At 38.7% G+C, this 26,929-nt stretch overlaps 1 protein-coding gene across 3 annotated transcripts; it reads left to right on the forward strand.

Annotated features, from left to right (window-relative positions):
* Positions 1-1,082: 1,082 nt before the first annotated feature.
* Positions 1,083-24,718, forward strand: kdm4ab (lysine (K)-specific demethylase 4A, genome duplicate b). 3 transcript variants are annotated; one of them, XM_086271316.1, is made up of 23 exons: positions 1,083-1,242; positions 5,069-5,213; positions 5,311-5,486; positions 5,640-5,754; positions 5,879-6,072; positions 6,461-6,510; positions 6,639-6,742; positions 6,838-6,975; positions 7,088-7,314; positions 8,193-8,359; positions 8,478-9,145; positions 12,316-12,423; positions 12,625-12,736; positions 13,016-13,191; positions 13,622-13,835; positions 14,348-14,427; positions 16,558-16,613; positions 17,790-17,898; positions 18,754-18,945; positions 20,512-20,682; positions 20,790-20,909; positions 21,658-21,750; positions 23,215-24,718. In XM_086271316.1, the coding sequence occupies exons 2-23, from the start codon at positions 5,091-5,093 to the stop codon at positions 23,350-23,352; spliced, it is 3,531 nt and encodes a 1,176-aa protein (XP_086127442.1). In that variant the 5' UTR covers positions 1,083-1,242; positions 5,069-5,090; the 3' UTR covers positions 23,353-24,718. The 3 variants fall into 3 exon arrangements, with proteins under 3 accessions (XP_086127442.1, XP_086127443.1, XP_086127444.1); XM_086271317.1 differs by having other exon boundaries at positions 1,083-1,238; XM_086271318.1 differs by lacking the exon at positions 12,316-12,423.
* Positions 24,719-26,929: the final 2,211 nt, after the last annotated feature.

A 26,929-nucleotide genomic window follows, 5' to 3' on the forward strand; every position in this document is an offset into this window, starting at 1 on the left:
TTTATGCTTTCTATACAAGACAGCAGGCATGTTCTAATTCAGAACAAAAGTATGGGGGTTTTCCCACTTCAGGAAGCGTAAGCACTCCCCACTGAGATGGTGTGAAAACATGTTAATCCTGTCAGGGTGATACAAAAGAAAGCTCAGTCAACCATGGCATTTACAATTTCAAAAAAGGAGACACTAAACTAAACAGATGATACAGTCTGAATATAACTTTTGAGTTACTATCTACTGAAAAAAGTGGCAATTTTCTAACATTAGAAAGGAACTCACTTGAGTTTAAATAAGGTGAGGCCATGTCCTGTTTCTCTGAGTTGCTGTTGTTGAATTGAGGAACATTATTTTAAAACTTTTTTTAACCTATTCAGCTTTTGTTTGCTGCTATTTCAACTTGTGAAATAGACGGCTGACACAAAAAAAAATTTTCAGCACTTCGTATGATGTCTTTGCTGTATTGTCGTTGACTATAGGATTTAAATTGCAGAGAAAAACATTAAAATGTTTCACTAGAAATACCTCTGATCATCAGATGTTGCAACTGGCCCTGTCCTTGCTGTCCAGAGGTCAGTGTGGAACTTTCTCCACTGTTCTGTACTGTAATGCACTCTTGTACACTGTTCACCAGGTTACAGTATAGTTTTCTGTCGTAATAAATGTGTATTTATTCGTAGTATTTATGTATTAGTGCTTTTATTAGCATTTATTGTATGTTTAGCATGTTTGTGGATACTGCAGAAATCTGTCTACCTGCATTTGAAGAGCTGGACCCCTTTAACAAAACTTTCTATAACCTACTGAATGAATAGCCTACCTTTTTCTATATTATCTTGAGCTGAAACGTTAAAGAATAAAAACTGTAATATGAACATCTTAGCAACATGTGTTAAAAAATAAAATACAATGATATCCATCGTTTATAGGTAAAAAGTGAACTATTCCCTTGACCGATACTGTCAAGTCAAATCTTATGGTTACAGAAAGACGGTTTTTGCGGTCTTATGACGTGACTCAGAGTGGCTTTATGATTGGCTAAGCGTCTCCCATGCGTGTTGTGGTAAACAAAATCCGAGGAGCGTGTACATGCGTAGAGCTGGTAATGGAGGATACTGGTCTACTCACAGAGGGCTTAGTTAGCAAGCTGTGTTTTGTCTGTTATGTTCCAGGTGGCCGCTTGTATTGATTACGACGATATCAACAACGCGAGGGACTGCTTCTGAGAGAATTAAGCAGCGGTGGTAGGTACGTGCATGTCGAGCTGTCTTCGTCGTAGAATGTGAACTTCTGAACTTACGATGCTAATATGTAGAGGGCGATGCTAGCCCTTTCAGGGTGCAGTCTATTTCCTGACAAAACATCATTGACTTGACAAATGGTAGTTTCACTTTTATTGTTGTCTGTGTAATTCAACCCGAATAGTCATTTCAAACGATGCTTTTTGGAATAATTTTATATACCTGTGATGTAAGAACTCAAGCTACCGCTGTGCAAGTTTGCAAAGAGGACACTATACGAATTCGCTGGATAGTGTATACTAGCATTGGTTGAAATTGTAATACGGAGCATAGTCTCAACCCATGTCGGTGTTAACGTGAACTAAGGTTAGGTTAGTTAACGAAAGCCTTCTCGAATCTGTTGCCTGTCACTTTGGAATTAAGGTTTAGTCACACAGTTCACTTTCAGTACTATGTCCTAGTTTGCAGTGTTGCGGACGTCACCAGAGCTAAATCGGACACCAGTGCTATGCTATCATAGTGGCTAATGCTAACATTAAGTGCCGTTACATGAATCGTTTCCTGTTTGTTTAGCAAGTTTGTAAATGAGCAAATATTTGTTTCGTGGACTTCATCTGCGAGTCCGAATTAAAGAGACGGATAAATGGCCGCAGGTTTTTCGGGGGCGGTCACAGTACTTAACAGGCTAGCTTGTTCCACGTTAATGCAATGCTGAAACTTACAAGTGTGCAAGTGCGAACAGACAACAAGGACATTTAAGGACAATTTCGCATTAAATAAGGTTATGTTTTCTGTGCAAGACCGTGGGAGCGTTTTAATTCAATGGTAAACGTTTACGTGGTGTGCGCCCACTACAGGACGTATTGAGTACTGAGGCGCTGTGACGGTCTTGACGGTGTTGTGGCAAAAACTGATTGCTCATATTTAAACTGCTATAAGTAACTTGTTGGGCTATAATATGGTAAACATATGTCAAATGCATCCCTTATGGATGACATAAAGTCATCTTGAGCCACAAACAACATTCGTGTAACAAGGTAGAAGCCGCAATCAGTTTTTGGCAGTGACTTTTATATAACCTTTATTTATGCAGTTAAAAAATGTCATTAACATTAAAAATGTCTTTTGTAAGAGTAAGCTGGCCAACAGCACAGCAGAAATTCCAGCAAATATTACAATAGTTCTGTAAAAATATTTTAAGTGGGGATAAAGGACCGGATTGGTTATAATGTAAGTACAATAACACAGAATTGTAAAGATACTTGAAAAACAGATAATTTTTTAAATTCTATATGTAACCCCTTTGTAAACCCTGTTCACCGAAGTCTGTTTACGAACGTACATAAAGATATTACACATAAAAAAATACACAGAAACATTGGAAATCACTTTTTGGCAGGCAATCACTTTTTGGCACAACAACTGAAACTACTAGTATTTATAACACTATATTTTGACGGCGGCTTACTGCAGCGTAAAGATTTAGTTGAGTTGCACTATGAATAATATCAATAAAATCATAAATATAAATCAAATACTGTGCATAAGTCTTGAGCCACTACTTGTTTCTATATATTTCGCTTCCAAGGAGCCAGACTTATCATTTTTAAAATTGGTCTCAAGCAATAATTTCTGACTGTTTTTTGAAGGTCTTTCATAGTTTTTCTTTAGACATTGGCTGCTTTTTCACTTATTTTCAGTCCAGTTCTTTTACCTGCACATTTTCAGAGGGTTTGATTTGTTAAGTAAGTAATTTGTTCCAATAGAGCTCGACAGACCACGTGACTTTCGCGCATTGCGTTGTAGATACGTGTGGCAGCAAAATCAAAACACTGCATTAAGCGCTAGCATTTCCAGCACCGGTAATCATTAATTCTGCGGTTTTAATCCCTACTTACATTTTATTTGCCCCAAAAACAGTTATGTACAAAATGAAGGAGAACACGGCAGGTCCGTACAAAGACAGACTTGACGAAAAGGGCAAAAAAACCAAAAAAGTACGAGGAAAAAAATCAAAGGAGTGAAAGGGTTTCCAATAGAAATAAAACAAGTGTTTCATAATTCATTCAATTTATTGTCTTTGTTTATAACTGGCATCATTGTTTCATTCTATTATAGAATCCTACAGGAAGGAGGCAAAACTGTATTCCATTGTGCTTTATTAGCTACTTCAGTGAGAAACAAATCAACATACTGTAAAACAGTTATTCATCACTTGATTGCTTCAATACAAGGTTCAAGGTAACTTTGAACCTTGAACCTTGAACCACTTGATTGCTTCAATACAACGCTTGGGCACATATGTGCAGGACTTTTCGTGGCTGTTTTGATTTCGCGCTCCCTTTTAACCGATCAAATCTCGCTGTGGTAGCAGCTTTAAACTCTGTATGACCCATGTTGATAGAAGGTGCCCAGTTTGGATTGCATTTCAGCATTTTGTAGGCTGGTTTTCCTACAAAGCAACAGCAAACAAAGCAGCACAGCGCAGCGAATTCAATTCAAATCAATATAAGACTTATTTGTAACCTACATCAACAATTATGTTATGATAAATTATGTAATAACTACAACAAAAGACTCACCTTTGTGGAAATGCCTGGAGCAGACTAACATGTAAGCTGTAGTGTTCTGGAACGTTATATTTTGTCTTCGAATCACTGCAATCCAGGCCATCAGTCGGCTCTTTGTTACTTCGGAAACACGGCTTGAACAATTTTTCTTCCACGGCGGAATCCGATAAAAACCGATCTTTTTACCCGTCGGCTTCCTGTGGCTGTCATGGGACCGGGTATTGCAGTTAATAATGCAACAGCTTCTTGCCATTCTTTGTGCTTCTTTTTATCACTGTGTGACTGTTTTCTTGTGAAAGCCTGCGTGCACTAGTACCACTTGCCACTCGTACCTACAATCCTTTGCGGTTTTGACGTCAAATTTTCGAGCTCTATTTGTTTTGGTGAATCCATAAAAAAGCCTAAATGTAGCACAGATTGACATGTATATTACAGTATTTTCACACCAACAAGCTTACTTATATCTATGTTATATCTACGTATATCTTAGTGTGGTCTATAGTGTGTATGAACACTGGAGGACTGAAGAAGTGGCAGACCCAAAAGAAAAACAAACAAACAATCTACACAGATGAACACTATCTCAAAAGTCATATCCCTTAAGTAGATCCATCTATTGTTCACTGAAGCCTTATCAGAAATGGTCTCAATGAACAATGGCTGTGAAGAAGCCATTCTTAAGGAAGAGGAATGGGGAGGAAAGGCTGAGGTATGCCAGACTAGCCAAGAACTGGTCTGAAAATCAGTGTCAACAGGTTTTATCGAGTAGAAATTGTTTTTTGAAAGTTTTAGCTCAAATCATCATCAAAAAAAACATAAAGTGCTTGTGTGACTGGGTGAATGAGACAAGTTGTGTAAAGCACTGAGTGCTCAGAGTAGAAAAGCGCTATATAAGAACCAGCCCAAGGCTGAGTCACAAGAGAATAACAATGAAGACATTATATAAATATAAAGAAATTATAAGAAGACTTGGCTAAGAGAGTTCAGGCTGTGTTGATGGATAAAGGTGGTCAAATATTGACTGTCAGACTCTTTTTGCCTTCTACTGTATTTCCATGTATGTTTGCAGATCTTTCTCATTTTCCTAGCAAAAAAATATTATATAAAAGCTGTGGCTCAAGACGTTTGCACAGTACCTTACTTTACATTGAAAAAAATAAAATTATTTGTTTACTCTTTATGTGTGAAGAGCGACATGTAAGTTCCACTTAAATGTGTTTCGTTTTGCATGCCACAAAATACTTTGACCATTTACATTTGCAGGCGCTGCCATCAAGTTTTGGAAATGGCTTCGGACGCTTCCAAAGGGATTATGACTTTTTATCCCACTGCTGAGGAATTCAAGGATTTCAGGCGCTATGTTGCATATATGGAGTCGAAGGGAGCACATAAAGCAGGCCTGGCTAAAGTAAGTGCTAACACAACATATGCTAACACTTGGGCCATTATTTGATATTTTTATCTAGCCATTTTCAAAGCTTCACTGTCTAATGTCTTCTTCCAAGATTGTCCCACCAAAAGAATGGAAGCCCAGACATTCTTATGACGACATAGATGACTTGGTGATACCTGCACCCATTCAGCAGGTTGTGACAGGTGTGTCAGGTCTCTTCACGCAGTACAACATACAGAGGAGATCCATGACGGTGAGAGAGTTTCGCAGGGTTGCCAACAGCAACAGGTGAGAAGCGCAAAATTAAAGAGGTTGAAGATTTTTATTTTCTGATGTGTCTTGAGTACTAATACTAACATATTCAATATTTTCATGCTTTAAATCTGTGTACGGGGTCAATGTTAATAAACTGGTTTTTTTTTTCTTTTTCTTCTTTTACAGGTACTGTAGTCCACATTATGATAACTTTGAGGAGCTGGAAAGGAAGTACTGGAAGAACGTGACCTTTAATGCTCCTTTATATGGGGCAGATGTTAATGGAACATTGTATGATCCAGTGAGTTAGCATTATTTCACCCGGCACACAAGCTGATGACATCACTGATCATACTGTACTGACTGATTCTGTTTCTGAGTCTCATTTTAAAAAAATATCTTGTTTCCTTTCTGTTTACTGGTAGGATGTCAGGGAGTGGAATATTTGCCACCTGGACACCATTTTGGATACTGTGGAGCGTGACAACGGCATCACTATTGAGGGTGTTAATACACCCTACTTGTATTTTGGCATGTGGAAGACCACCTTTCCATGGCACACAGAGGACATGGACCTCTACAGTATCAATTATTTGCACTTTGGAGAACCTAAATCATGGTAAAGATGCATGCTAGTTAGTTAATTGATTTACAACTGTAATTTGTTTTATCTAATGGTAACTTGCACATAGTGTTGTTTTTGTTGTTGTTGTTCTGTTAAATAGTGGTTTCTCATGTCTGCTTGAAACTTGGGGGTTGCGGGTTGGGCATGAGTGCTGTTTCATGCGTGGCTGCTGAGGCCTTTGATGGTTTTCATTTACATTAGACAGTTTTGTCTCTCAAGGTGTTAAAGAAGAGGCAGAAAAAGCAGTTAACTGTTATGTGTGTACACAGTGTTAAAACGAAAGAAAGCATTCAACTTAACTTGTGCATAGAAACCAGGCTGAAAAGATCTAGGGCAGATGGATACATGCACAAAGTAATTTTCAGCATTTGACTGTCTGCAGGTATTGTATTCCTCCAGAGCACGGGAAAAGATTTGAGCGTCTGGCTCAAGGTAGGTGGCCAGTAGGATATTTTCTGTAGATATGTGTTATATAGCTATACAATGAATACATCACAGTCATGGATTCTTGTACTGTAATATTTCATATTTCACAAGAGATTTGATCTCTTTCCTTCTAGGCTTCTTTCCCAATAGCGCTCAGAATTGTGATGCCTTTCTAAGGCACAAGATGACACTGATCTCTCCTTTTGTACTAAAGAAATACAGCATTCCATTCGAAAGGGTAACTTTTTTGTAACAATTTATTGTATTTTTAGCCACGACACAGGCTAAATGCAAGAACTGCACTTGCTTATTGTTTTATTATCTGTTCATTAGATTACTCAGGAGGCTGGGGAGTTCATGATCACTTTCCCCTATTCCTATCATGCTGGTTTCAACCACGGCTTCAACTGTGCAGAGTCCACCAACTTTGCTACAGAGAGATGGATTGAATATGGCAAGCAGGCAGTTTTGGTGAGGAGAGTCATTCAGTGTCGGAGAACCAATTTGATTCTTATCTTAGTGGAAAGAAATACGTTTTATTATTACTTAAAAGAGAGTCTGTGTATGCATTTTTCCCTTTTAGTGCTCATGCCGTAGAGACATGGTGAAGATTTCCATGGATGTCTTTGTGAAAAAATACCAGCCAGATCGCTACGAACAGTGGCTGGAAGGCCGAGACCTGGTGCCCATTGACCATTCACGACCCACCCCAGAAGCTAAGGAGTTCTTGGATGAGTCATTTAATGACATCACCAGCAGCAGTGAGACTAGCTCCATCAAGAGCTGTGGGGAGGACGGACAGTGGAAGAGGTGGGCCATTTACTGTACAAATGAATCTCCTCGTGAAAATGAACTTTTCCTCTATGAAGACAACGAGCATCAAATTGACATTATAGGTGTATCTACTAACAATCTTGGACGAGTTTTGGTCTCGGTGACCTCTGACCTTTGGGTTCAAACTCGTCATGTGATAGCTTGAGAACAATGCGACATAGAATTTTGAAATTGATACCATGTGACCTCTGACCTTTGGGTTCAAACTCGTCATGTGATAGCTTGAGAACAATGCGACATAGAATTTTGAAATTGATACCATGGCTGTAGCTATGGGGGGGCTTAGGGGTACCAGTGGCTGCTGCCAGTATTTTTACACGTGGTTTCACTTTATCTCATTGTATGTCATAACTTTACTCTTGTCCACGGCTGGCTATAAGAGTACAAGCAAGAGTGGTTCATAGACTGGTTCTAATACATACTTTGTACACTGCCTCTGTTTGGCAACAGTGCACACTGTAGGAAGATGGGCAGTCGCTGGAGTTGAGCTGACAGCGGGGGTGCCACCTATTGTGGGACCATAAAACCAGCTTTAGCAGAATATTAAGATATTTAGTTCCTTTCCCCTTTTGTAACAGTAGCAATTAAGTACTTCACAAGTGTGCTTTATTAGCAAATTTACCTTAAGGTATCAAAAGTATTCATTCTGCATGTTCTTCACATGTGTTTTACTGTTACATATGGTGTTCATGGGTTAATCTCACTGATGTAATAATAGGTATCTTGTTTTTTACAACATATGTTTAGAATATGTCTTCACATTACTTCAAATTAAATGGTAGAAAAACATTGATGAAACTGGGCAAATCTGATATAGTATTCACAAATCCCACATCTGTTTTGTTGAATCTCAGCACTAAACAAAGAATAGAGACCAAAAGACACCGGGTGTGTCTGGAAGTGCCCGAAGAAGTTGTGCCTCAGGTTGAAGATGAAGACGATGAAGAGCAGTATGGAAAGCGTCCTAGACTCAGTCTTATACCTCCACGGGCTGTGGCACAAGATGGCAAAAGAAATAAAGGTATTAATACCGTCTCACTGATTCCTGTATGGCAACCAAGAGTCCAATAACAATTACTGCTTGATGGTGGAGTTAAACAGTGTAGCAAAACTTATTTTCTGTTTCATTTAATTTACAGGCCCACCAAAGTTGGTTGTCACTCCAACCAAGCTCACGCTAATGGATCCATTTCATAGGGGCCTGTCTCAAAGTAAGGGTGACAGTGGCTGCCCTCCTCATTATACCAAGACTCGTGCACCTGCAATCTCATCTCAGTCCAGGTCCAGAAACGGGCATCTCTCAGTCTCAGCAGCCTCTATGTGGACAGAAGTTGGAACTCAGCCTGCCCGCAAAATGGGTGTTGCCAGTCTGCTATTCCACAGGACTCTGAGTCCTAAAGATATTCTTCAGGTGCAGAGCTACAGTCAAGAGACGCAGCGGCAACCCACCACACAGCTACATGTGCACAGCTATGCCAGAGAGCACCAGGCCCGCCATCTCCAGCACAAAACCTTAACGCCGGTTCCATCTTCATCTCAGGTGCCGCACTGTGAGCAAATGAAGGCACGGCCTCAATTTGAAATCACTATGACCAAAGTAGCACAGAATGAACAAGAAGCACAAAATATTGTGGTGACGGAGAAAGAAGAACATGAACCCAAAACGTCCGTGCCTGTCGAAGCTCTGGCTGAAGTCAAGAAGCCTCAAGTTGAGCCCATAAGCAATCCTGCTTCCCCGCTGGTTCACACACAGCCACAAGATGTGAACAAAGTGGAAACTGAGGCTCCCAAGAGTAACAAGAGAAAGGTTTGACTTTGTTTTTATATTTCTTTATTATGAAAATTACAAAAATTGTGTTTTTATAATAGACAAATACATTAAAGATGTAATGGGAGAAAGATGTCAGTTGTTATATTTGTTCATTTGGTCAGTGTTGTGTTGTATGCATGTTTGAACACGGGCCACAGTGCATGCATTGTTATCTTTGTCTAGGTACCAGCAGGCTGGCCAAAGCAGCTTTTAATCACATCTTTGCTCTCTAGTACTGACGCCTGTTCCTAGAAAGCAGATGTGACAACTCAAAACATAAGTTTCCCTCTGAGTAGACTAACCCCAGCATGAGAAATGATGATTCATGGATTAGTGCAGATCCTCCCTCAGATTATATTAAACTGACAGGCAAAAATCTGCGCTATGGCTGATTTATTTCAATTAATTTATTTTTCTTCCTCTTCAGGCCTTCTCTGCTTGTTCACTCATATAAGAACACAGACATGTATCTTCACTGTAGCACTGTATATAGTCATATGGCAAAAACGGCTGTTCATAAACGCCAAACAAACTAATAATAAAAACATATTTATTAGTGCTGTCAATAGATTTAAAAAAATTAACTAATTAATCTCACATTTTTCTATAATTAATCGCAGTTAGTTGATCGCTAGCCTGGTTGCAATTACATTTTTTGCAACTTCATATTTAAGTTTGTAACTGACATTTATGCAATATAATGAAGTAAATGGCGAATAAATACAAATAATGTATTCAAAGAGAGTTTGAATAGTTTTCTTCAATCTTTTAGCACAGGTTCTCTCCTGTGAAATACAACTTTTTAAAAAACCTATATACTAATTGGTAAGTGTACACTAACATATAATATATATTAGTTCTGTCAAACAATTACAATGTTTAATCAGATTCATCACAGGGTTACTGTCGATTAATCATGATTAAATATCATCCATTTTCATTCTATATTAATCGCATTTCATTTTGCATGAGCAAACAGACTCGAGGAAAAAAGGGAAAATATATGCACTTAAAATGTTTATTGAACATCTTGAACATTTATGTTCACAAAAACCTTTGTAAACATTGAACGAGGATAAGACAGAAGTTATATTTTTTGATAATCGCACCCCACTGGAACAACTAACTGATGCCTTAGGGCCCCTTGCCAGCCATCTCTCGCTCACTGTTATAAACCTTGGTGTTTTCTTGCACAGCTTTTTTTAAACTTGAGAAACAGATCTCCTCTGTGGTAAAAAAACAGTTTCTACCAGCTGCGTCAGATATCTAAAGCAAAGCCATAACTCCCTTTGAAGGACCTTGAAAAGCTCATTCACGCTCTTATCACTTCCAAATTAGACTTCTGTAATTCCCTGTACTCTGACCTCCCATCTTCCTCTATTCACTGGCTCCAGTTAGTTCAAAACGCAGCTGTGCGTCTCTTAACTGGTACTAGAAATTATGCCCACATCACACCGGTTTTAGCCAACCTACATTGGCTCCTTGTTGAATATCGTATCAATTTCAAAATTCTCTTGCTTACCTTTACAATTTTAAACAATTTGGCTCCCAGCTATCTATGCAAACTCCTCCATTTGTATATCCCTAATAAGACACTTAGATCTTCCAATCAAAAGCTCCTGATGCAACCGAGGTCTCGTCAGAAGTCCAGAGGTGATCGGGCCTTTGCTGTCGTAGCTCCCAGATTCTGGAATAGCCTCCCTCCTTTTATTCGTTCCTCCGAGTCATCCAGTCTTTTAAATTGCGTCTTAAAACGTATTATTTTAATCTGGCTTTTGATTCAAGCTAGTTATGTTTTGGCTTTTTTTGTTTGTTTTACCCATATTGTTCATATTGTTTCTTTTAACTGTTTCTTTTTATTCTTTCTTATGCTATTGCTCTGACTAACTGTGAAGCACTTTAGTCAACTTTGTTGTATTATTATGTGCTATAGAAATACATTTTGATTTGATTTGAAACATTTATCCACTCTGTCACTCTTGGTGAGGCACTTCAAGTCCTTGAAACGAGGAACTAAAGCTATGTAAAGCGCGTGTTCTTAACGATATTAATACATATGCATATGCATTTTGTTGCAATCCACTTGGCAATTATGTCAGTTAATATTTCTGAGGTAGACTTACTGAGTCCCCGATGCTCCGTGAGTGGTTTGTCGCAAGCTGGGTGACGCACTACCCAAAGTCCTACCAGCATCCCCGACTAACGTATGCTTCATCAAACTGCCCGAATTGCGTTGACAGAAACATTTCAGGGATTTTGAGTCATTCTGCACTCCAGATGCGTTAATTGCGTTAAAAAAAACTTTAATCGCGGATTAATTTGCGTTAACGCGTTAATTTTGACAGCACTAATATTTATTGTTTTTCTTATTTGCAAGTAATTAATTACAGGCACTATTAGCTTGATGAACACTTATTTACAGATGTGGCTAACAGGACATTTTAACTACCCCAGAGTGTCACTGCATGAAAAATTGTTGAGCAAAATGTATTTAATAAAAAAAAGCAGCAATGTAAATGTGCAAGTTATGTCAATAGCGTACACGTAACACAGGCATGCTGTTGCAGTTTGTTTTGAGATGAGTTAAATATAATTTGTCAGGATCTGAGTGTTGTAAAATAACTCAGAAAAGCTCTCCAGATGTTGGTAATCCTGATTGTAGTGGAAATTGGGTCTAGCTTGATCACCAGATGATGCATGCAATGCAATGTTACGATATTGTTTAGATTTATTTAATAGCAGTTTTGGTAAAAATTAATTTTTATTACATGAACAAAAGTTAGCTAGCGGAAGGGCACACATCTTTAACTCTAAGACATTCATGCAGATTGATTAACAAATTTAGGAAGTGATGGGGAACGGGCGTATATTTGTAGGCTAACAAACTAACATCCAAAAAGGGAATTGTCTCACCGTGCGATGAACAATCTTAGGTTTCACTAAAAGCGCTTGCTTTGGTAATACGCATGTGAGTGTCCAAACTAAAACAGCCACAGGACTGTCTGGTTGCTCTGTACTGGTGCATCTTTCTGTGTATGATGTTTGCACACTAATCTCTATTAACATCATAGTCTTTTTATAATCTCTCTCGTTGGCGTGTTGAATTTTAATAGCCATTATTCTAAAATCTGAGATGTTCAATGTAATTCATGCTGTTTAAACTACAGAATATCCAATCCCCCCTCGTGGATAATGGCATTGTCATCCTGAAAGACACCATTCCTGTCATGAAACCAGTGCGCGATGAGCTGAAGGTGATTCCTCAGATTCATCATGTAAGTATTTAATACCTGAGACCAGAAGCTTAAAGGCACGGTTGGATCAGATTTTTATCTGGAAAAGTGTGCATATCAGTACAGAGCTTCCATTATGCCTGATTGTAGGGAGACCTCACTGCAAATTAATTTTGTATGTGTTTATTACAACATGCATTATGTGTCCTTTAGTTATGTCTTGCTATGCACTTCTTTCTACAGCAGGTGTCAGACGAGCAGTCGTACTGCAAGCCTGTCAAGAACCAGCAGGAAGCACAGCTGTGTAAGCTGCCTCGTCATCATCCTCTGTTCAGGGAGGCACACAGTGATGATGGTACGTAGTATTTTAGATCCTCTGTGTAATTGTGTGGTGTGTAGTTTGCCAGATTACCAAGTACTGTGTTTACCACAATGATTTTATGTCTTGTTTTAGGCTTAAATTTTTTTTCCATATCTTTTTCTTGCTATATCTGCTAATAAATGAACTCAAGTTTTGTAAATTTCTAAGACTAAGGTGGTTAATGTTTTTGTTTTATCACTTCACCTTGTCTTCCTAAAACATAATGGATTCACCATCTCCTTCCTTCATTTATGCCACACCTGTTATCCATAGATTTATATGTAGATGTGCAGGTCATCCAAGAGGAGAAAGAGGAGTGGGCAAAGCCACTAACCCAGTTATGGCAGTGTCTGCCATTTAGCCCTGCTGCAGAGAGGGAATATAACAAACGCATGGGCCAACAGGCTCCCTACTGCTCTATCTGCCTGCTCTTCTACACTCACCATCAGGTAGGAACTAAGGGCCTAAATTAACAAAACCATGTGTAGTCTATGTAGGTGTGGTTAGTTTTACAAGTGGTTCACAAAAGTTCTTGTTTTCTAAACACAGACACACTCAGTTCATTTAAATGTCAAGGAGGAAAAAAGACATGTTTTTTTGCTGTTAGGTATTGTCACAGTTAGCAGTGAACTGTGTGTCGCAAACATTAGTAAATCGGTTTGTCTTGTATTCATCTATATTATATCCTTGCTTCTGTTGTAGAAAGAGCAACTATGCATTTGCAAATAATATAATGTGTTAGATATATTAATATACCTCTTTAAATAAAGATTGCAATAAATATGCTGCATGTTTCCTACAGTTACCATAGTACTGGATTAATCAGAATTTGAGGAGAACAATGATGCTAACAAACCTCTAAACTTTTTCTCTTTTAAGTCTGAATCCAATACTGGGAGTTCTAGTGTGACACTGGTGAACCGTCCAGGGAGCCAACAGTGGTCTAAACCACTGATCCCTGAAATGTGTTTTAACACCCAGTCCAGTAAGATTACTGACAGCGGGGAGGGGCAGCTGTCTAACCCTAATGTAGCTGAGGATGGTACCAGCCGCCTGGTGAGCTGCACTCAGTGCTGCGTACGTGTACATACAAGTAAGCCTATTTTCTCTGATGCATCTATTAAAATAGTTAGAAGAAGGCTGAGGGATTATTAAATTAAATCGTAATTACATTTAGTACATCCAGACCTGTTTGTTTTTCTTTAGGAAACTAGCACTCAGCTGCTTTTTTTCTTAAGCTACTTTAATAAACCATAATTCAGGCACAACAAAGATGAATACATAAACACCCCTTTGACGCTTAAAACGATTCAGCCAGTTCCTCTAGCAGCTGCTGCACAAAGTCTCAAGTGAATGGTTTTGCTGAATGACGTGCTAGAGTTATTTGCTTCACAGAGAACATAAATGGGGAGTAATGAAAGTGGAAAATTTGCTGCAAACAGTAGCCCTCAGTTTGGTTTTTTAAATACCTTCTGCACTGCTAACAGTTGATGGTTTAAAAATATTATACTTAGAAAAGCAAAATAAGAATAAGCAAAAAGTTGATTTTAGCATCTCTGCCCTTTTAAGCTTTGAAATGTCTGAGTTTGTTTATTTTTGTTTTAGGTTGCTATGGCATTTCCAGGGATGATGCAGAGCTAGATGAATGGCTGTGTGCCCGCTGTGAGGCTGACGCCATCACTGAGGTTAGTTAATGAAGGCATGTCCTTCGTTTTTTTTTTTAAATAAGTCTTTAGCCCTGCTTAGTTGTAAACTTGTATCTAAATGAATAATTTAGTACATGTATTTAGTCTAAATGGCATCACATCCATTAGTGTTAGCTTGTGTATGTTGATTATGTTACAGTAAAATCAAGTGTTTAGCAGTGTAGCCTGCTGCTTGGAAAGGCTCATAAATGGAAGCAGCTTACCACTGGAATCTTAATGGGCCCCATTTGTGTCACTCTTTCATAGCGGTTCTGTTGTCTGCTAAAAGAAACGGAGGAATGTCTGTTAAAACACACAAAAAACATGTGTGTATGTCTTTAATTAAGTGTTAAATGTAAAGTAAAATTAGATGAGGTAAGATGTAAACAAAGCTACTGTATTACAGGCCAAGAATAAATTTGTGCTGAGCCACATTCACCATATAGGATGGTAACACACACTGTGGGGCCATTGGCATTGAAATATCAGTTTCTGCGGTTGCATTGAAACCAATACATGTACTCCTTACTTAAAATATATAAACATGGGGTGGTTATACCCACACAAAAAGATGTGAACAGCTCGCTACCTGAAAGTACCTGAAACAAAAAATCGGAAGGTAACATAAAAGGATTACCAGTAAAGACATGCTGTGTTCACGGCTACCTTCCTCAGAGGAATGAATCATTGGTACTGTTCCCCAATAACTAGAATTTCAGAACTTGTATAACAGATAAACTTCAATTGTGAATTTAATTGACTGAAGTTGAAATGATTTGCAGCTCCGACTGCAAAAAATCTCTTGGCAATTTTTGTGAGTGTGAAGATACTTTTTTTTTTTTTTTTTTTTTAAAACAAAGGTGTCTGCATATGTGCACATGCCAGCTCTTTCTCTCTGTCAAAACATTGTACTACTACTGATAATAATAATAATAATAATAATAATAATAATAATAATAACGACAACATATTTCATGATACAGAATAAGGCATAACTGTTCACGTCAGCACTACAGAATTGGCTTGTTGTTTTTTGGGGGGTAAACAGAACTGAGAGCCGCATCATTAAAACTTGGCTCTGTATGACGTCGCTTCCTCTCTGCAGAGATAGCGTTAGTGGCCCCTTCCTCTTGGTGGACATGTATTTTTTTTCCACCTTTTGTTTTAAAAGATTATCTGAAAATTTCCTTTGCTCTCAGCATTCCCATCAGCTCAAAACAATAGGGAACTATTCTGGGAATGTCTCCTGAAGATAGTCTAAATCCCTCTGACCACTAGTGGGCAGTGCTCCACTGTACACTTCATTAAGCCTGAGACGATGTTATGTAGTTTTGTGTTTATGTGTTTTTTACTTGTGGAAGTTTTCGGTCTTATCTAACTTGATGTCATGGTTTACGTAGACTAAAAAGGTTTTTTTTGTTTTTTTTTTGGTAGGTTTACTTAAAATGTTATTGCTACAGATTTCCTTGTTCTGTTTTTAGCGAATTTTAGGGCTTTAATCAGGATTCAGGGTGTCCACATTAAGCTGTTACTTCCCCATGATTCACAGATCTTGTGTCAGTGCTTTTCTGGTTTATATCTTGTATAAAGGTTTCTAAAAAAGGTGTATAGAAAGTGTATAGAAAGCTATTAAAAATAGCTTGCAATAATTTTTATATTTATTCACAGAAAAGTAAATATTAACAAGATAATAAAATGTGAATATTACTGCCTAGCATAGCTTTAAATGGCTTTAAGAGACTTGATACATTCAAGTCTTTTTGTCCAAATTTTTAGAAGCAAAATAAACAGAATTTTTTTTCCTGCATGTGATTCTTTCATGAATGTTGTGCAGCTTTTTGTTTATTGGCGACACTCAGCGGTTTATTTACTTGAAACATGCAGAAGTGGTTTTTCGTGTTCTAGCACATGTCTGTTGGGTTTGTAGGACAAACAAATGATCAGACAAGATTAAGCTTCATATGATTGATTTTTTTTTTTTTCATGCAAATCTTTTACATAATTGTGGTTTTCCTCCAGTGTAGACTAAGAACAACATACTGTCCTAATCAAAACATTCAGTTTGGTGTAATAAGAGAAATGAATCATATACTACAGCTAAAAATATATGATGCATGTTTCTTTTTGCAGGACTGCTGCCTGTGTTCCCTGAGAGGAGGAGCTTTACAGAGAGCCAACAATGACAAGTAAGAAGTACTGAAATAAACAAGTGATGATATTCTAAGCACAACTTTGTCATTTACACACAGTAATGTTGAGGTTGAAACTGGGGCTCTGCCTCCACCTTTGTTCACTTGTTTGAAGTTGTAAGAACTTCAGTCAGGAAAACATTTCCCTGCTTCTTGGATTCAGTCAATCATGCTCAGTCGTGACATTATGTCATAAAATTGTTGTCATTCTCTTTGACTGCTGTAATTTTTGCTTCCTTTAACCTCTTACCTCTGAAATCATCTCATCCATTAGACCTTTAAACTAATCAAATTTTTCAAATTCATATGTGTGTTGTGCAAACAAACAAACATCTGTGGTTACCCAAATAGAAAAGATTGACTATCTTGACTATATTGACTACATGCATTCTCACACGCACCCGAGTCCAGGAGCTGTACTGAATTTATGTTGAGAGCGCCTGAAGGCAAAATCCTTTAGCCCAGATGATGTTAGTCACACCCTGTTTGAGAGTAGAGCGTTCTCAGTGTGCTGAAGTTCAAATAGCAGATTTTCCTCACACTGTCAAAGTGATATCATTCAAAAGTCATCTTGAGTTCAGCCCAACTGGAGAAACTAGTTTATCTTTAGATTTTTGAAAATACATGATTTAATTTTTTTTACAGTTTCATTCATTTATTTAGTATTGAATATGTGTAGACAATAACATGTATCCCTAAGGCTTTGTCTACACTAATCCGGATAAAGTTGAAAACGGCGTTTTCGTCTAAAAACGCTCCGCGTCCACACTATCGTTTTCAATCGTTTCAGAACAGTTTTTCATCCACTGAAACGCCTGAAAACACTTTTCTGCGCATGTGTGAATCGTGAGACAATTCGACCTGCATAATTTCTGTCTGCTGTTTATTTACTTTCCGGCTCTTTGAAACATCACGGCAAAAGGAAAAGCACCGAGTTTTTTAAATGGATTAACAATGAGGAGTTCTTGCTGCATGTAACACAAAAGTACAAAGTTGCAAAAGCGAGTGAGAATTAAAGAATTTGTAGAAACGCTATCTGGAGCATGTACAAACTGATATTAATCTTTAATAGGGCTGTCAAAATTGAGCGCAAACAAAACAACTGCTGTATAATGCCCTCTGGGTGTAACATACTCTTTCTGTGAAATCCAATTCATGTTGCCTTTCACACAGGTGGGTTCATGTGTTGTGTGCCATAACTGTGCTGGAAGCTCGCTTTGTCAACATCACTGAGCGGAGCCCCGTTGACCTCTCTGCCATCCCACTGCCACGTTTCAGACTGGTAAGTCAGTACAGCTGTGTACTGTAGGGTTACACATGTACTGTAGGGTTACACATGTACTGTAGGGTTACACATGAGTGCGGTGACCCACACAAGGCCACGCGTTTTGTAGATTTGGGGATATTCCTGTGAATGTGGAATGCATCTGCCGTGGAATGCAAATGACACAGTAAGGTGTGTGTGTGTGTGTGTGTGTGTGTGTGTGTGTGTGTGTGTGTGTGTGTGTGTGTTTTCCACTTCCGAGCACAAGGGCACTTGGAATGTCATGAGTTCACACATCACTTCTGTTTAACTACTGTGGTGCCTGTTGTACTGTCACCACAGTTTTACTTCTTGTTTTTGTATGTTCTAAAAATAAAGAAAAAGTACTGCACACACACACACACACACACACACTTTTTTAGCTTCCTGTCAGCTCACCGAAGTAAATTTCAAAATAATGTAAAAGGATTGCACTATCCTTATCTTGTAGTTTGTTTGAGATCTAAGCATTCTGAAGGAAACAATGCAGGAATTCAGTTACGACAGTTGGCCTTGTTGGCATTGTTACGCGTCTGTAACACAAAGGAACCTTTGTCAAAGGATCTACTTTTACGTGTGTTTAAATAAGATATATGTCACTAAATTGTCAACAGGAAGCTGTGTAATTTCCTCCAGCATGTCTGCATCTCAGTTTGTGTGCCTTTTATAATTCATTTCTGACTTCCTTCCTCTCATCCTCCCTGCTTGGCTTAGACGATTTCTTTTCTCCTTCTTTGCTTCTCATGTTTTTCCTTTTCCTAGCCTCCCACTTACAATATGGAACACTTAATTTCACCCCCTTATTTCACTCTTTTGTCTTTGTTTCTCCCGTAGAAATGTGTGTACTGCAGGAAACGGATAAAGAGGGAAGTGAAAGGCTGCTGTGTTCAGTGCTCCCATGGGCGTTGCTCCACGGCATTTCACCCCACATGTGCTCAGGCAGCTGGTGTCCTCATGCACCCAGATGACTGGCCATTTATTGTCTTCATCACTTGCCACAGGCATAGAGCACCAGCCATACCTGAGGTAATCGTGGAGAGTCCCAGTCCGGCCAGTAATAATTTCTGAAGACACTGTCCTGTGAAGATGTGTTTAAGGTGTAAAACAGATTACCAGTGAAAGGAAACGACAAACAAATTTGCCTTTTTCTCAGCATGAGCTTACACTGCTTTTTCTGTGAATTTTGTCTTAAAATTGTTTCAGAGAAACGTTTTCAGTTCCTCACTGTAAAGAAGTGTTAGTTCCACATTATCAGCAAGCTTTAAAATGACCCTGAATAGCTGTCTGGGACTTTGATTTAAAGAGCAATTAAGTTTGATGTGCAGGTTAATGAATACTGTTAAATTAATTATTTTTTTCATGCGCTTCCAGCTGAATGTATAGAGATACTGGGTCATAATAAGAACATAATGCCATCCCATGGTCTCCTTACACCTTCAACACATCTTTTTTTCCGTCTCATCCCTGTGATACATTCTAAGTTCAGGTGTAAAGTTGCAGTCTAGCAACATGTCTAAACATCGTACTGTTAGAGACACTTACTCATCACATCCTAAACCACACATCAGATTTGTTGCTGAATTGAAGAAAAATATGTACTAGGCAGTTGGAAGCTAAGCTGCTAATTTGCAGTGGTGTTTACAGTTTACAGTGATGTGCTGTGTTGGACTGGTGCAGGTGAAGCTGTGGTCATGTTTGGTTTCATTAAGGGTAGCAGACGTCAATATAAATTCAAGGTTATGATTTCGTTTAGCTTCACACATTAAATTCTACCTTTTGTACTAGCTTCATAATGTTTAGAGGGTTGGAAATCAGCCATATAGCCCTCTGCCTGTATCTTGTGGAATTCAGTTTGCTAGATCCACAAAAGAGCGGTAAATATCAGAGTAGGCGCACAGGTCAGCTGATCACAGCCTGTACACAAAGAAAATTCAGCCAGAGTGCTCAATAGAAATGATGAAATGACTTCTTTAATGTAACTCTTTGCCCCACGCTGCACCGCTGCTTAAGTGGTTCAGTCTCCAGCTCATTGTGTCCATATACCCATTAAAATAGTTGATGTTGTTTACACTACTGTTGGGAACTGTGGCATGAGTTGTGTAGCATTTAAAATTCCTCTCTTTTTTTTTCTTTTTTTTTGGTTTATGTTATCAGTTGATGAAGTGTCTTTGCAACAAGATGCTTTTATAAAGTGAGGACTGTCTTGCCTCCCGTTGTAGCTTCCAGCACAAGCTTAGTCAGCTGTGCAGCACCATAACAGCTGGAAGCTACCACAGGGATTTCTGCTTTTGCACGTTGAAGCTTTGATTCACTAACTGGAGAAGAATAACACAATAAACCTGCTCTGACAGTCTCCATGGTATTGTTGTGACTACCAGTTTGTGTTGGTTCTCATGTGTAGTGTTCATATCTTTTTTTGAACAATGGGGCAGGGATAGTGTTTAAACATTGCTGTAACCTGCTAATCCATTTCTCTGAGTTATCTTTATTGCACTACAGCCACCGTCTTACCCTTTATCTTGGGACTATGGGAAAAAATTTACTTTAAAGTAATAACATTTGATTAACACTCAGTATGTTTGTCTTCCACAGCGCAGCAAAGCTGCCATGCAGGAACTGGTAGTGGGCCAAAAGGTGATCTGTAAATACAAGAATGGCCGTTACTACCAGAGCGAATTGCTGGAGCTAACCACGGCTACGTTTTATGAAGTGGTGTTTGACGACGGCTCATTCAGCGACAACCTCTTCCCTGAGGATATTGAGGTTAATAAACCTCTCAGATAGCTAAAGCTGATCTCAAATTTTCCATTTCTAAATGCCCTCCCTTTTCAGATGGCCTGAGGTCAATATTTGTTTAAATGTGTTTGTAGAACCGGGACTGCGTCCGCCTCGGCCCACCTGCCAAAGGTGACGCTGTTCAAGTTCGATGGACAGATGGGTTGATATATGGAGCCAAGTTTGTAGCTTCCCACTCCATCCCCATGTACCTGGTAAACATGCATTTATCCCTCTGATCCTCATCAGCTTCAACTCTGTTTGATTAGACTCCATCAACACATAAAATGCTGGGTTAGGATGATTGTAAAGTCTTGGTTGTCTGGTTTAAAAATTAACATTTTGTCATGTTAAACAGATGGTTGCTAACCAGTTTTGTAATACTTTAAGATGAAGGGTCTTTATCAGTCATGTTTTTTAAGTTCTAAACAGAAAATAGGAGCCTTTATGCGAGTGTTGATGGTAGATCAGTTTGTCGCATTCTCATGAATCCAGTGTGTTTGAATATCTTTAAAGAATTTCTTGGCACAAAGAAGAATCACATAAAAATTTGTCAAGCTTAATGTAGATAAAATGTTTTTCTTTAATACAATTATACTTTTAAAACAAGAATTAATGTGGTCGTGATGAGAAAAATTCACTTTAATATCCAACAGGATAAAATATCAGAGCGAGGACATTTAATGCCTGAGGGAGGCGAACTTTCCTTTTACATCAGTCAGGAGCAGAGTCAGACATTTCACTTTTTGTTACACTTACTTGATGATGTTAATCTTTGTTGCCCTAGGTGGGAATAAATGGGAATTCTACTCTGGCTATGAAGAAAATTATTATGTGACACATACAATACAGTATGAGGAGTAGAAATATTCAAATACGCTTTAATTTAAGCACTTCCTCTGTGTGTGTGTGTGTGTGTGTGTGTGTGTGTGTGTGTGTGTGTGTGTGTGTGTGTGTGTGTAGGTGGAATTTGAGGATGGCTCGCAAATCTCTGTCAAGCGGGAAGACATCTACACTCTAGATGAGGATCTGCCTAAACGGGTCAAGTCAAGGATGGTGAGCTAAAAGTCTCAATGCTTTATGTTATGTGGAAATAAATATGACACCAGTTGTTGGGGATGCTGTGTAAAATGTAACTAAAAACAGTGGAATGAATAACTTAAACTCATATTTTATTTACAATAGAACATAGAAAGCACACACGCCCAAGCCTCAACTCTCGCGGCCTGGTACTAAACGACTCATGGACCAGTATGGCCCGGGGGTTGGGAACCGCTTATCTACGGTACATAATACCAACAGATTCAGGGAATCTGGAGAAATGGTCTTCAGACCTTTTCCCAATTTCCAGGAGAAAAGGTTCAAAATCAGTATTGGATGCCTGGGATCTTCAGACCGTCAGGCAGCACTGCATTAAAATCACTCCATGGGCTCAGGAAAACTTCCAGAAATCACTGTCTGTGAACACTGTTGACCGTGCCATCCACAAATGCAGGTTATAGCAAAAGAAGCCATCATCACTGCTCTCTTCTCTGAGCCAGAGCTCATTTAAAATTGGCTGACACATACTGGGAAACAGTTCTGTGGTTAAAATTTGAAATTCTTTTTGGAAAACATGAACATTACACCCTCCAGACTGAAGAGGAGCTTATAATCAGCACTCCGCTGGTATGGGAGGTGCATGTGTCATATCGTGTCGTGTTGTGTTATATGTAGTGCCGACGTAGGACAGTTTTTCCAATTTCATTGTACTACTGTACTATGTATGACTGTGCAATGACAATAAAGAGTTATCTATCTTATAAGTGCACGTGGAATTGACAGTTTGCATATTTGGAAAGGTAGCGTGACAACTGAAAGGTATTACAGGTGTTAGAGCAACAAGTGCCCCATCCAGATGACACCTTTTCAGGGAAGACTTTGTATATTTCCACTAAATAATGCAAATCCACGTACTGCAGCTATTGCAACAGCGTGGTTTCATACATAAAGAATCTGGCCTTCACCAACTGAAAACATTGAGTATCATGAAGTGAAAAGTTCAACAAAGAGCCGAGACTGTTGAGCAACTAGAATCCTTTGTCAGACAAGAACAGGACAGCAGTCAGTTCTCAAAGTGTAGACCGTTGGTAATTTATGAGGGGACGATTAATCTTTAACTATTTATCTGTTCTGTTATGAGTAATAACGGGTTTATGAGCTTTGCAGAACTTTGCAGTCTGCTTTTATTACCTCTCAGCTCTAAAAGGCTAATAGGGTATTATCATCACCCTGCTTGGTGGATGACATGGACACCAAACTTTGTGAACACGATAGCTTGAGAATGAGGTGACGTAGGATTTTCAAATTGGTCCCATAGGTGCATCTACTTTGAAGGCTGCAGGGTGGGACTGGTGACCGTATTCTTTTTTACTTCTTTTCTTCACAGCTAGCCAACTTTGTTGTGCAATTGCAGCTGTATGTTTGCATCACAACTGTAGAACTAAGCAGTAACTTTTGTATCTCCTTTTCGGTTTTCAGTCGGTGGCATCAGACATGCGTTTCGAGCTCTTCGCGCAAAACGATGTCAAGCAGAACACCAAAAGGCAGCGGGTCATCAATTCTCGATATAGAGAGGACTACATTGAGCCGGTCATCTATCGAGCCATCATGGAGTGACATCCTTTTCTTTCTGAGGGTACTGCTTAAAGGATTGACCGCCCCTCCTGCTCTTCCACGGCCTGTCAGGCTCCATATTTATAAACTACGGCTGGGACTTTAACTGACTCTTGTGTGCTTTGAATAATATTCATCGACATTCATGTCCCATTGCAGTCTGGAGATTGTTTGCTTTCCCCCATTTCATCGTTTTTTTCTTTCCTTCAGGAAGAAGCCATTAATGAATTAAATGTGAAAAAGATTTGATATTTTCTTTGTTCTCTGCCACCCTGATTAGCAACTGTTGACTAAAAAACTACATGTTCTACAGCAGAAACATATTTCTCATTTAAATCACAATTCACTGATTCAGACTGATGTTTTCACAATTTTTGCCATACAGAAACTTGTTGATGGAGGTTTTCTCAACTCTGTTTTCTCCACTGATGCAGACACACTGTAGCCGTTGACTGTTGACAGTTTGAGTTATGAAGAATTGTGTCAAATCATAAACCCCAAAGAACTAAAATTCTCTGTCACCGTTTTAACAACGGTTGATCTTGTTGCTTATTGCGTTACATTTTGTGGTTGAGAAATACGTATACGAGTATGTAGTTCACCCATACATAGTTGTCATTGTGCATCTACTGTGAAGACAGAGGACGTTTGACATGTTTTACAGGCCCAAGCCTTACACTTCAGAGGGCCTACAATACCTTGGTTTATTATAATTATTGTAATTAATGTTATTACTATACTTTTATTTATGCAAGTGCATCAAGTTTGAAAACAAAGCTATTTTTGTCATGTCCTTTTCACAGTCTGTAGAAAACCTCAGATGTATTTATATTTATTATATTGACTGGTTTTCAGACATGCTGTTTAAACTGAGGCTCGCGTTTGCTCTGCAGTGAATTCGGGAGGTAAAGATTATTATTGCTAAAGTTGTTCAAATAGCTTATTGTTATCTTCTTTCTGAGCATTTTTTTTTGGTGTTTTTTATTTTATTTTTTTATTTTCGTTTTGTTTTCGACTTATTGCCTCAACCAAGTGGAGTTTTTGTGTTTCTGATAAATGCTAGCTTTAGAGATTGTAGTTTCAGATGATAGTTCAATCCCTGATGACAACAAACTCCACGACAGCTCATTTTTGGATTTAAGTGAGTTTGCTTTCATTTGCAGTTCCTTGAACCTGCTTTAAAACAGACTTGTGCAGAGAATTACGAACCTCTGTAGGATGACCTTTGCAGATACTTTTTAGCTATGATCTTGGCTACTGTTGGGTTTCCTTTGGGTCTGTCTCCACAGCAGCATTAAGTCTGTGCACTCTTTGTAAACACCAACTGTTTGAGTAAAGTTTTGAATACGAAAAATACCCTTGTGTAATTTATTTTCTCTACAAAATCCTGGCATGTACTAGCATGTAGCAACTATAAATCAAACTTTTCTTTCTTTAAAGGAAAACAGAAAATCATTACATGAATAAGTCTGCTCTGCTTGGCTTGCCCACTCCTGCTGTCAGATAGTGGTAATAGCTGTATTCAAAATGCAAAATATATGTATACATCTCTGTAAGTTAAATCATATCACATGTTAGAAAAATTTAACAACCGGTACCAGCACTGGGGTAAATATATGTACAGATAGATAATTCTATTTGCATATATCTTCTCGGACAACATAAATAATCACACTAGAGCTGGGCGATATATCGAGTTTTTAAAACATATCGATATATTTTTATACGAGATATAAGATGTGACAATATCCTTTATATCGATATAGTCTATGTTACGTTATAATTATAGTTGTGGAGCCGCAAGTTTGCCTCTCTTTCGTCCACTTTTGTCTCTACGCAACGTTACTCCGCCTCGCCTTCACTGAAGACAACTCCCCCTCCTCCCCCATCGCTTCACATGCAGGCAGCGACAAGACGGACACGGCAAATCTCCGTTAACGAGTTACTGCGCATCGCCCCATGCGTGGGGCTGGACGGCGTCAACGTGCTAACGAGCTAAACATGCTAACGAGCTAACAGCGCTAACCCTAAAATCCTTTCATTCTCTCAAAAGTTGACAGCGCGCCTTATGTATGAATTCTGGTTGTGCTTGATGGCCGCGAACTGATTTTATGTGGTACACGGCGCTCAGCAATCTGTCAAAAATGTTTGAGTACGACTTTGGTAAGCTACGGAGCTGCACCGCTTGATAGATTGTCGGCGCATTACGGCTACCGAGGAGCTTCGCGGAGTGATATGTACTGTGCATCAACGTAATATTACCGTATTGTGTGTGTATAAGGACCATAAATGGCACCTGTAAGAGACGTGGTTATGAAGCGGATTTCAAACTCCAGGCTATCAGTCACACAGTAAAACTTGGGAACAGAGCAGCTGTGAAATCTGTCTGTCTTTGTTATTACGCTCAGCGTCTTTTAGTTTACATTTTGACTGCACAATTGTGAGCTCTTTGTTTAGCACAAAAACAACCTTGTTTTCTTTTATTTATGGAGCATTATTATTTAATGAATGCTCATAATTTAATTTTGAGTAATTTTTCATGTACATCTGTGCTGTATGTTAATAAAAGTGCCTGTGTGACATCTGGGACACAGCTTTGACTAAGAACTCTCTTTTTGTTCTTACTTTATGGCTTAAAAAAAAATCGAAATATATATCTTATATCGCCATCCAGCTAAAAAATATCGAGATATGAATTTTGGGTCATATCGCCCAGCCCTAAATCACACTATAGTTAACAATAAGCTGTGAGTTGACCGTAAGTGAAGTGTTAATTTTAGTAAACAAGTGCACATGATTACAATCTCTTTTAAAATCAGCATATTTGCAATTCTAATATGCACATTGCAGAAAAACAGCTTATTCTCAAGAACTTATCCCCACTTTGAATTGTGATTGTTCACATTGCATTATCATACTGACATTAATATTGGCAAAATTATTTGGAGGGGGTGATGGTGCATTTTACTATTTAAGAAAAGAAATTGTGTAAGATTTGATTCTGTTTTGTTTATAGAGTAATAATTACAACAGCACTTTATACTGTAAGGCAAAGACCCTACAATAATACAGAGAAAATAATTACATGACCCCCCCTATGAGCAAGCACTTGGTGATAGTGGGAAGGAAAAACTCCCTTTTAACAGAAACCTCCCAAAACCAGACTCGGGGAGAGGCAGCCAATCTGTGGTGACCAGTTGGAGGTGAGGGGAGGGAAACAGGACAAAACATAGACTGTAGAAGGGAGCCGGAGATTAGTAATAACTAATGATTAAATGCAAAGTGGTGTAAACACATAGTGAGTGAAAAGAGGTGAGAGAAGGAGTAACACTTAGTGCATTAGCACCTTAGGCCTACTGCAGCATAACTAAAGGAGGATTCAGAGTCACCTGATCCAGCCCATGTAAGGAAAAGGATTTAACAGAGAGCCAATGAAGGGAAGCCAGTCTGAGAGAAATATGAATCTCTCTTTCGGTCCCCGTCAGTACTCTCGCTACAGCATTTTGTGATCAACAGAAGGCTTTTCAGGGAGTTTTTAGAACAACCTGCAATAGTCCAGCCTAGAAGTGATAAATACACA

Source organism: Aulonocara sp. 'chitande type north' Nkhata Bay, linkage group LG18, assembly GCF_057382095.1.
Source record: "Aulonocara sp. 'chitande type north' Nkhata Bay isolate Kocher_YH1m ecotype deep benthic linkage group LG18, A_spYH_male_GT1.1, whole genome shotgun sequence".
NCBI lineage: Eukaryota > Metazoa > Chordata > Actinopteri > Cichliformes > Cichlidae > Aulonocara > Aulonocara sp. 'chitande type north' Nkhata Bay.